This window comes from Lynx canadensis, chromosome C1 (genome assembly GCF_007474595.2).
Source record: "Lynx canadensis isolate LIC74 chromosome C1, mLynCan4.pri.v2, whole genome shotgun sequence".
NCBI classification, from domain to species: Eukaryota; Metazoa; Chordata; class Mammalia; order Carnivora; family Felidae; genus Lynx; species Lynx canadensis.
Window position 1 is genome coordinate 37,967,397 of NC_044310.1, and position 12,181 is coordinate 37,979,577.

General features: G+C 36.9%; 1 protein-coding gene across 2 annotated transcripts in view; it reads right to left on the reverse strand.

Moving 5' to 3' along the window:
* Nucleotides 1-12,181, reverse strand: part of SPATA6 (spermatogenesis associated 6) — a 144,536-nt gene that overhangs the window by 89,545 nt on the left and 42,810 nt on the right. For both annotated transcript variants that reach the window (XM_030326743.1, XM_030326742.1), the window contains exons 4-5: nt 3,960-4,001; nt 2,802-2,926 (exon numbers count right to left, since the gene is read on the reverse strand). In XM_030326743.1, coding sequence (XP_030182603.1) covers nt 2,802-2,926; nt 3,960-4,001 — 167 coding nt within the window. The remainder of the gene's footprint in view (nt 1-2,801; nt 2,927-3,959; nt 4,002-12,181) is intronic.

Below are 12,181 nucleotides of genomic sequence, written 5' to 3' on the forward strand. Positions count from 1 at the left end.
ATCTCTTTTGCACTGCCAGTGGGAATGCAAACTAGTGCAGCCACTCTGGAAAACGGTATGGAGGTTCCTCAAAAAGTTAAAAATAGAACTACCCTACGACCCAGCAACTGCACTACTAGGTATTTATCCAAGGGATACAGGTGTGCTGTTTCGAAGGGGCACATGTACCCCAATGTTTATAGCAGCGCTATTGACAATAGCCAAAATATGGAAAGAGCCCAAATGTCCATCGACAGATGAATGGATAAAGAAGATGTGTTATAAAAAAAAAAAAAGAAGAAGATGTGGTATGTATATATACAATGGAGTATTACTCAGCAATCAAAAAGAATGAAATCTTGCCATTTGCAACTATGTGGATGGAACTAGAGGGTATTATGCTAAGCGAAATAAGTCAGAGAAAGACAAATATCATATGACTTCACTCATATGAGGAATTTAAAATACAAAACAGATGAACATAAGGGAAGGGAAGCAAAAATAATATAAAAGCAAGGAGAGGGACAAAACATAAGAGACTCTTAAATATGGAGAACAAACAGAGGGTTACTGGAGGGGTTTGGAGGGGCAATGTGCTAAATGGGTAAGGGGCATTATGGAGGACACTTATTGGGAAGAGCACTGGGTGTTATACATAGGGAGGAATTACTAGAATCTACTCCTGAAATCATTATTGCACTATATGCTGACTTGGATGTAAATTAAAAATAAATAAATATTTTTTAAAAATTACAATATCACAGTCTTACTGCCCAAACCTGATTCCGACCCCTCCGGCAGCAGAGCTGTTGATTTTTCTGCCCAACGCCAGGACTGGTGAAGTTACAATTTCTCACTGGCCAAGCAGGGTATGGAAGCTGTCTCAGGCAAGAAGGCCACATGTTCCTGCCGTTTTTATCCAAATCTTTAGCCATTATTTAAGTATAAACACTTAATCTGTCTTTTTTTTTTTAATTCCAGTTAGTTAACATACAGTGTAATATTAGTTTCAGGTGTACAATACAGTGATTCAACACTTGCTTATAACCTTAAACAGGCTTAATCTGTCTTAATTGCCAGTTTTCAGTGTCCTAAAACTGGTGCTTATGACAATTTTGTCCAGTTTTATACTTATTTTGTATGGAGAGAGGAATAGTCAACCTCTTCACACCACCATTACCAGAAGTAATTATATGTATGTGTGTGTATATATATATATATATATATATATATATATATATATGTGTGTGTGTGTATGTATTTTTTGTCTTAGTAATCCAACATCTGAATGTATGTAAAAGTAACCCAAAGCAAATGAAGAAGATACCTATTAACGGTCCATACTTTTATGTTTATATTGTCAATTTGGTATAATATAGCCTTTTAAATTTCTTTCAAAACACCATAATTTTTTTAAATGTTTATTTGCCTTTGAGAGAGAGAAAGACAGAGCATGCATAGGGGAGGGGCAGAGAGAGAGGGAGACAGAATCTGAGGCAGGCTCCAGACTGCATGCTGTCAGCACAGAGCCTGACATGGGGCTTGAACTCACCAACCATGAGATAATGACCTGAGCTGAAGTCAGATGTTTAACCAACTGAGCCACCCAGGTGCCCTCAAAACACCATAATGTTAAAATCAGATTTTTTTTTTCATTGCAGGCTTCCATACATTTGCTGAAACACTCTTTGAAGGTTTTTATAATAGAAGATAGCTAACTGACACTGAAAATATCTCAAAGGAAGTATATATTCATAGATTTACTAGTCAACTTTTACACTTCCAGCAAGCTGAAGTTGCTATTTCCAAGGACAGAGCATATCATAAATCTAGACCTACAGGGAAAACTATTTAATTCACCATATTGGCTCATATATCACCCCATTTCCCTTACTCAAACAACTTAAACATTTTATAAAATTAGTAAAAAAATGTTTGCCCAAATTATTTGAACCTATACATCTTTTGCTTTTTTCTTCTTTGAAATAACAGGGTCTTCTCTCAGCTTCTCTAAGTGGAAGACATTTTCAGGGATAAAAATATGTGTAAATCACCCAACAAAAGTTGAACGGAGTTGGAGGAAAGGATGGAAGAATTGGCTATCACATTGTAGCTTTCACATTTAGTTATATGAATATATATTTCCATGACATGAACATACAACAATCTATCCAAACTCCTACTAATGAACATTTAAATTATTGCAATTTTTCACTATTATGAACCATGCTATCAGTGAACACCCCTAGAAAATCTCTTAGTATACCAGACAGAATACATCCCCCAGGTACACACCTAGAAGGCAACAGGCTATGAGAATCTTTGCCTTTATTAGATGATTCTGAACTGTGGTAGTTTTCACACTTCTGATAGTGTCAGATTTTATTAAATTTTACCAATCTTATGGCTACAAAAATGAAATCATATGGTTTTTTTCATTTGGATTTCCCCATATGCTGATGAGATTCAGCACCTTTTCAAATGTTTATTGGTCATTCTTCTGAGGGAATAATAAAGAAAAGAGAAAAGAGAGATAGGGAATGTGGGAGGCAGGACGCAGGTGGCAGAAGGAAAAAAGAGAAATCTGAATAATACAAGGCAAAATAACACTTGTTAATTCTAGATGAAAGATGCATAGGTTCTGTTATATCATTTTCATTCAGATTTATGTTTAAAATAACATCATAATTTCATTAAAAATTATGTTTTGAACCAAATTAAACTTTGAATCAGCTCTTCACATTTCAGGTATTAAAGGCTATATGGTGCTTTTAACAGTGATCCCATATCACAAATTGATTCCGAAAATAGTAAGCACTTACTCGAAGGCCAGAAATCCTCCTCATGGTAACCTGGCGGTTTGAATCATGGTGTCCAGAAATTTGGTTTGGACCCGGGAACATGAAATCTCGTGTATTTTCATCATATGTAGACAGTGTTTCACCCACTACAAAAAAGATATACTATGACTCAAACTATAACAAAATATTCTATTCAGAAGCAAAATCATGAGGTACAAAAATATATAGTGCCTGATGCTTTACTGAAGTATCTGCTTCATGTCATGTTTGTTTGTTTTCCTATGAAAGGAAAATTTAAAGCAAGTTATGTTAAATGGATTCCTTATTCAGAAATGTAGTACATAATGACATTCTCCTTTCCCTTTATAGAAGGGAGATGTTCATGTAAATGTTATGAGTACCTACATGTTTCTAGAGAAAAAAAGTCCTTGTAAACCTATCAAGTTGGTATGACATTTATACAAACCTGAAACTTAATTACTATCTCCACAAATTTTTTCTACCTTCCATTCCTTTCTACCTGACATTATAAGACATTACGGTACATGTTGGAAAAAAATGTAGACATTCTCTAGAATTTATGGTTACCTGAATTATGTATATATGTAATATTCAAAATCTTTAAGATTACTAATTTTCAATAACATATAGTTCTCCATTTTTCACATAAAATAATTATTTAAGGTAGATTTTTCCTATAATCATAGAAGTAAATAACAAAAATCAAGCCAGTCTCCATATTTTAATTCTACCTATCCCAGAGATTTGTAGTATTTACTAAACAGTTAAGGTTTTATTCCCCTCCATTCCTAGTAACAGTCAACACACAAAAAAAGGATAATTACTTTATCAACAAAAAAATAGAGTTTGGGAAAAATCACAAAAACTCAGAAGTCAGTTTTTATGAATGTCCCCAAATATGCTAGAATGATAGCATGTAATTTTCCATTTTCCATTATTACTATTTATTCAATCTTAGAACAATATGTTCAAATACTATTTATGTCAATCTTTCTGAATATATTATTTTCATCTATTGACATTTTACATTTATGGACCAATACTAGAAACTCAACATTGCTCTTAATTTGGGAAGGAGGGGAAAAGATGGTATTTTTAAGAAGCATTCTTTTAAATGGGTTTGCACATCAATTACCTTATCAAAATATAATACAGTACCTGGTGGAACTAGTTGAATCAACTCAAACAATGCAGTATCATCTGAAAGTTTAAAGAAAAATTTCCTTAGACAAATTAATAATAAAAATTAGTTACTCTAATCATAAGTCTCTAAAAGTCAAAGTAATTGCCAGGTAGACTACATATACGTTTATATCTTAGTATACTGTGTGTGAAAATATATATATACATGTACATATGTATACATATGTATACATATACATATGTATGTATATATATGTATGTATACATATGTATATATGTGTGTGTGTGTGTATATATATATACATATATATATGTATATATATATTTTGGTTGCCATGTCTCTTAGGGCTTTACTATTCTATAGTGGAGATTAACCCTTCAACCTCTCTGGAGTTTTTCTGATTTTTTTTTAATTTTATTTTTTTAGAGCAGTTTTAGGTTTACAACAAAACTAGAGAGGGAAGTACAGAGATTTCCCATATATCTCTGTCCCCACACATGCACAGCCTCCCTACTATCAACCTCACTCACAGGAATGGCACGTTTTTGTTTTGGTTTTTTTTTTTTTTTTTTTACCAAGGATAAACCCCCATAGTTTCATCATAATCACCCAAAGTCCATAGTTTACCTTAGGGTTCAGTCTTGGTGATGTATACTCTGTGGGTTTGGACAAATGTATAATGACATATTCCATCGTTATAGTATCACCCATAGTATTTTCACTTCCCTGATTTTCCTCTGTGCTCTTGCCTATTCATCTCTCTGTTCCACTTCAATTTGCCTCCACAAGCAACCACTGATCTTTTCATTGTCTCCAGTTTTGCCTTTTCCAGAATGTCATGTAGTTAGAATCATATAGCGTTCAGGTTTTTCCCATTGGCTTCTTTCACTCAGTAACACGCATTTCAGGGTCCTTCATGTTACTGATGGCTTGATAGCTCATTTCTTTTTCTTAAATGTTTATTTATTTATTTTTTTGATCGGGGTGGGGGAGGTGGCACAGCGAGAGAAGGAGACAATCCCAAGCAGGTTCCGTGATCTCAGCACAGAGTCCAATGCAGGGCTCAAACTCACACACTGTGAGATCATGACCTGAGCCGAAATCAAGAATGGGACACTTAACCAACTGAGCTACCCAGGTGCCCTGATAGCTCATTTCTTTTAAGTGTTGAATAATATTCATTGTCTGGATATACCACACTTTATTTATCCATTCATCTACTAGGGAGCATCTTGGTTGCTTCCAAGTTTTGACAGTTATAAAAAAAGGCTTCTATAAACAAGCTTGTGGAGAAAGGAGTTCAGGTGGTGGACGAGCAGGGAGACCTTCAGCTTGTCTCGTCCCTCAAATAAAGCAAGTTATCGAATAACTCTGAACACCCAAGAAATCAATCAGAGGTCTGAGAGAACAAAAAGTGCAAATCTACAGGTAGAAAAATGACCACCTTCTGGAAGGAGAGAGTTTAGTTGGGGGAGACATAGCTGTGGGTACAGAGGCTGTGAGGGAGCCTGCTTACAGAGGCTACTGCAAAGTATTATAAGCAGCAGAGTACAAAATCTGAACTTTTAGAAGTCCACCACCATGTGGGATGTGCCTGGATTAAAGGTGCTCAGGTGGCAAACCAGGGCAGAATCCCAGGAGTGACAGCATGGTCTGAGGATCCGCTGGGTCACAAGAAAGACGGGTCAGGCCAACCTGCTGCACTGTTCCCAAGCATAGGAGTGGGGACTCGGGCTGAGGGCAGTGAGCTAAGGCAGGGTGCTGGCTTTCTGCTCTGTTTTGACATAAACTCTGAACCACTGCGGGGTCTGTGACTGCTTTCCTCACACTGGCTGGCAAAGGGCAAAAGCATAGCAAGATGCTCCCCCAGGGGAACAGCTTGGGTCCCTGTGCAGGATTCCCTAAAATTTGTGTAGTTTTGAAACTTAGTCGTGTGCCTGAGATAAAAAAGCTCAGATCAGGCAGGTGAACGCATGGTTCTCATGAAAACCAGGTACACAAGAGGGGTGACTACTCTTCTGTGAGGGTTTGTTGAAGAGTGGGAGGTGTGAACTTTCAGCTCCAGGGCTAGGGAGCTGTGCATCCTGTCCATCTGAACTGAAGCAAAACAGCGCCACCTAGTGGAGGATGGAGCCACGTACACAAAGCACAACCCCCTCCTTTTCACCCCATCCCGGCCCATTTTCACTGAAACAAGTCAGCCTGAAAATCAGCACAGAAGGTCGGTCCCCCAGAAGACTAGCACAAACAACTCAACACCAAGTCTATTGATCATAGAATGCTGCAAAGCTTCAGCTCTAGGGGAAACGGGATCTAACTTCCTTTTTACTTTCATCCCTTTTTATTATTATTTATTTTCCCAAGTATCTTCTTAGTTTTTCTCAAGTTCTTTTTTCTGTTATCTATTTTCTCTATTCTATTCTATTTTATATTACTTATACTTTTGGATCTAGATTCTTTTTTTTAAATATTTATTTATTTTTGAGAGAGAGAGAGAGAGAGAGAGAGAGAGAGACAGAGCACGAGAGGGAGAAGGGCAAAGAGAGAGGGAGACACAAAATTCGAAGCAGGCTCCAGGCTCTGAGCTGTCATCACAGAGCCTGATGCGGCTCTCAAACCTAACCCATGGACCGTGAGATCGTGACCTGAACTGAAGTCAGACACTTAACCAACTGAGCCACCCAGGCACCCCAAGATCTAGATTCTTTTAACAAGCAGAACAAAACACACCACGGATCTAGTTTTTTGGTTTTGGTTTTTGTTTTTTTGTCTTGGTTTTTTTTTTTTTCTTTCTTCTATTCTTTTCTGGACAAAATGATGAGACAGAAAAATTCACTCCAAAAGAAAGAACAGGAAGTAGAACTCACAGCCAGGATTTAATCAGTACAGATATAAGTAAGATGTCTGAACTAGAATTTAAAACAATGATTATGAGAAATAAATAAATGAATAATAAATAAGTAAAACAATGATTATGAGGATACTAGCTGAGCTTGAAAAAAGCATACAAGACACCAGAGAATCTCTTTCTGCAGAGATGAAAGAACTAAAATCTAGTCAGGCTAAAATAAAAAATGGTAAAACCAAGATGCAAACCCAAATGAAGGCCATAAAAATGAGGATGGACGAAGCAGAGGAGCAGAGTAATATAGAAGGTAAAATTATGGAAAATAATGAAGATGAAAAGAGGGAAAGAAAAGTAATGGATCACAAAGGTATACTCAGGGAATTCAGCAACTTAGTAAAATGTGACAAAATTCATACAGAAGGAATCCCAGAACATGAAGAGAGAGAAAAGGTGGCAGAAGGTTTATTCATAAAAATTATAGCTGACGATTTCCCTAATCTGAGGAAAGACACAGACATCAAAATCCAAAAAGCACAGGGAACTCCCATTAAATTCCACAAAAGCCAACCATTGCCAAGGCATACAGTCAAATTCACAAAATACACAGACAAGGAAAGAATCCCAAAAGGAGCAAGGGAAAAAAGTCCATAACCTACAAGGGAAGAAAAATCAGGTTCACAGCAGATCTATCTACAGAAATTTGGCAGGCCAGAAAGGGGTGGCAGGATATATTCAACGTGCTGAATTGGAAAAATATGCAGCCAAAAATTCTTTATCCGTCAAGGCTGTCATTCAGAATAGAGGGAGAGATAAAGAGTTTCCCAGACAAACAAAAACTAAAGAGGTTTGTGACCACTAAACCAATGCAGCAAGAAATTTTAAGGGGGACTCTTTGAGTGGAGGAAAAAGACCAAAAGCAACAAAGATAAGAAAAGACCAGGGGTGCCTGGGTGGCTCAGTCAGTTAAGTGTCCTACTTTGGCTCAGGTCATGATATCATGGTCTGTGAGTTCAAGCCCCACGTCGAGCTCTGTGTTGACAGCTCAGAGCCTGGAGCCTGCTTCAGATTCTGTGTCTCCCTCTCTCTCTGACTTCCCCCGTTCATGCTCTGCCTCTCTCTGTCTCAAAAATCAATAAACATTAAAAAAAAATTAAAAAAGAGAAGACCAGAGAATGCCACCAGAAACACCAATTCTATAAGTAACACAATGGCACTAAATTCATACCTTTCCATAATCACTTTGAATGTAAAAGTTCTAAGTCAAAAGACCTAGGGTAACAGAATGGATAAAAACACAAGATCCATATATGTGTGTGTGTGTGTGTGTATACATACATATATATTCCCCCTAAGCAGAAAACCAACAAGGAAATGATGTCTTTGAATGGCACACTGGACCAGACAGACTTAACATATATTTGGAACATTCCATCCTAGGGGCATGTGGGTGGCTCAGTCAGTTAAGCATCTGACTCTTGATTTCAGCTCAGGCCATGATCTCATAGTTCATGGTATCAAGCCCTGTATCAGGCTCGGTGCTGACAGCATGGAGCCTAGCAGGCTCCTAGCAGGGATTCTCTCTCACCATCTCTACCCCTCCCCCATTCATATTCTCTCTCTCTCTCTCACTCTCTCTGTCTGTCTCTCTCAAAATAAATAAATAAACTTAAAAAAATAAAGAACATTCCATCCTAAAGAAGCAGAATACATATTATTTTCTAGTGCCCATGGAACATTCTCCAGAATAGATCACATTCTGGGTCAGAAATCAGCCCTCAACAAGTACAAAAAGATTGAGATCGTACCATGCATATTTTCAGATCATAACACTATGCAACTTGAAATCTACCACAAGAAAAAAATTGGAAAGCCCTCAAATACATGATGGTTAAAGAACATCTTATTAAACAATGAACAGGTTAACAAGGAAATTAAAGAAGAAATAAAGAAATATATGGAAGCAAACAAAAATGAAAACATGACAGTCCAAAACCTTAGGAATACAGCAAAGGCAGTCCTAAGAGAGAAGTATATTGCAATTTAGGCCTATCTCAAGAAGCAAGAAAGGTCTCAAATATACAACCTAACCTTTTACCTAAAGGAGCTAGAAAAGGAACAGCAAATAGAGCCCTAGTCAGCAGAAGAAGGGAACTAATAAAGATTAGAGCAAAAATAAATGATATGGAGAGCCTTTCCCCTACAGTGAGGAATGAGACAAAGATGTCCACTCTCATGATTACTATTTAACACAGTACTGAAGTCTCAGCCTCAGCAATCAGACAACAAAAAGAAATGAACAGCATCCAAATTGGCAAGGAAGAAGTCAAATTTTCACTATCTGAAGAAAACATAATATTCTGTGTAGAAACCTGAGCAATTCCTATCAAAATAACACCAGCATTCTTCACAGAGCTAGAACAAACAAACCTAAAATTTGCATGGGACCAGAAAAGCCCCTGAATAGCCAAAGTAATCTTGAAAAAGAAAACCAAAGCATCACAATCCTGGACTTCAAGCTGTAATTATCAAGACAGTATGGCACTGGCACAAAAACAGACACGCATATCAATGGAACAGATATGCAGACAACCCAGAAATGGACCCACAACATATGGCCAACTAATCTTTGACAAAGCAGGAAAGACTATCCAGTGGAATAAAGACAATCTCTTCAGCAAGTGGTCCTGGGAAAACTGGACAGCGACATGCAGAAAAATGAACCTGGACCACTTTCTTATACCATACACAAAAATAAACTCAAAATGGAAGAAAGACCTAAATGTAAGACAGGAAGCCATGAAAATCCTAGAGGGTAAAACAGGCAAAAACCTCTTTGACCTTGGCCACAGCAACTTCTTACTCAACACGTCTCTGGAGGCAAGGGAAACACAAGCAAAAATGAACTATTGGGACCTCATCAAAATTAAAAGCTTCTGCACAGCAAAGGAAACAATCAGCAAAACTAAAAGCCAACCAACAGAACTGGAGAAGATCTTTGCAAATGACATATCAAATAAAGGGTTAGGATCCAAAATCTGTAAAGAACGTATCAAACTCAACACCCCAAAAATAAATAATCCAGTGAAGAAATGGGCAAAAGACATGAACAGGCACTTTTCCAAAGAAGACGTCCCAATGGCTAACAGACACATGAAAAAATGCTCAACATCACTCATCATCAGAGAAATACAAATGAAAACCACAATGAGGTGTCACCTCACACCTGTCACAATGGCTAACGTTAACAACTCAGGCAACAACAGATGTTGGCGAGGATGCAGAGAAAGAGGATCTCTTTTGCACTGCTGGTGGGAATGCAAACTAGTGCAGCCACTCTGGAAAACGGTATGGAGGTTCCTCAAAAAGTTAAAAATAGAACTACCCTACAACCCAGTAATTGCACTACTAGGTATTTATCCAAGGGATACAGGTGTGCTGTTTTGAAGGGGAACATGCACCCCAATGTTTATAGCAGTGCTATTGACAATAGCCAAAGTATGGAAAGAGCTCAAATGTCCATCGACAGATGAATGGATAAAGAAGATGTGGTATGGTACATATATATAATGGAGTATTACTTGGCAATCAAAAAGAATGAAATCTTGCCATTTGCAACTATGTGGATGGAACTAGAAGGTATTATGCTAAGTGAAATTAGTCAGAGAAAGACAAATATCATATGACTTCACTCATATGAGGAATTTAAGATACAAAATAGATAAATACAAGGGAAGGGAAGCAAAAATAATATAGAAGCAGGGAGGGGAACAAAACATATGAGACTCTTAAATACAGAGAACAGAGGGCTGCTGGAGGGATTGTGGGGGGGTGGGCTAAATGGATGAGGGACATTAGGAATTTATAAATAAAAATAAACATTAAAAAATTTTTAAAAATTAAAAATAAATAAAACTAAAAAAAAAAAAAAAAAAAAAAAACCTGAAAGACTCCACCAATAAATTGCCAGAACTGATACATGAATTCAGCAAAGTCGCAGGGAATAAACCAATGCAGATATCTGTTGCATTTTTATACATCAATAATGAAGCAGCAGAAAAAGAAATCAAGGGCTCTATCCCATTTACAATTGCACCAAAAAACATAAAATACCTAGGAATAAACCTAACTAAACAGGTAAAAGATCTGTACTCCGAAAACTAGAGAGCACTTATGAAAGAAATTGAGAGGCCTTAAAGAAATGGAAAAGCATTCCATGCACATGGATCAGAAGAACAAACATTGTTAAAATGTCTATATTATCCAAAGAAATCTACATATTCAATACAATCCCTATCAAAATACCACAAGTATTTTTGCAGAGCTAGAACAAACAATCTTAAAATTTGTACGGAATCACAGAAGACCCTGAATAGCCAAAGCAATCCAGAAAAAGTAAAGCAAAGCTAGAGGCATCATGGTTCTAGGCTTCAAGCTATATTACAAAGCTGTAGTCATCAAAACAGTATGGTACTAGCACAAACACAGACACTTAGACAAATGGAACAGAATAGAAAATCCAGAAATGGACCCCCAACTATATGGTCAACTAACCTTTGACAAAGCAGCAAAGAATGTCTAGTGGAAAAAAGACAGTCTCTTCCACAAATGGTGTTAGGAGAACTGAACAGCAAAGTGCAGAAGAATGAACCTGGGCCACTTTCTTACACCACACAAAATAAATTCAAAATGGATGAAAGACCTAAATGTGAGACAGGAAACCATCAAAACGTTACAGGAGAAAACAGGTAGAACTCATCATCAGGGAAATACAAATCAAAACCATGATGAGATACCAGCTTACACCTTTCAAAATGGCTAGAATTAACAACACAAGAAACAACAGGTGCTGGCAAGGATGCGGAAAAAGGGGAACCCTATTTGCACTGGTGTAGTGCAAACTGATGTAGCCACTCTGGAGAACAGAGTTGAGCTTCCTCAAAAAACTAAAAATAGACCTACCCTATGATCCAAAAATTGCACTTCTAAGTATTTATTTACCCAAAGGATACAACAACACAGATTCAAAAGGGTACATGCACTACAACATTTATAGCAGCATTATCAGCAATAGCCTAACTATGGAGAAAGCCCAAATGTCCATCAAATGAATAAATACATTGTATACACACAAACACACAATGTATATATATATATATATATATATATATATATATATATACATACACACACATACAGTGAATATTACTCAGCCAACAAAAAGAATAAAATCTTGCCATTTTCAACGATGTGGATGGAGCACGAATGTATTATGCTAAGCAAAAAAGGTCAATCAGATAAAGACAAATACCATATGATTTCACTCATATGTGGAATTTAAGAAACAAAACAGATGAACAACATTTGGGAAAGGGGGTAAAAAAGAGAAGA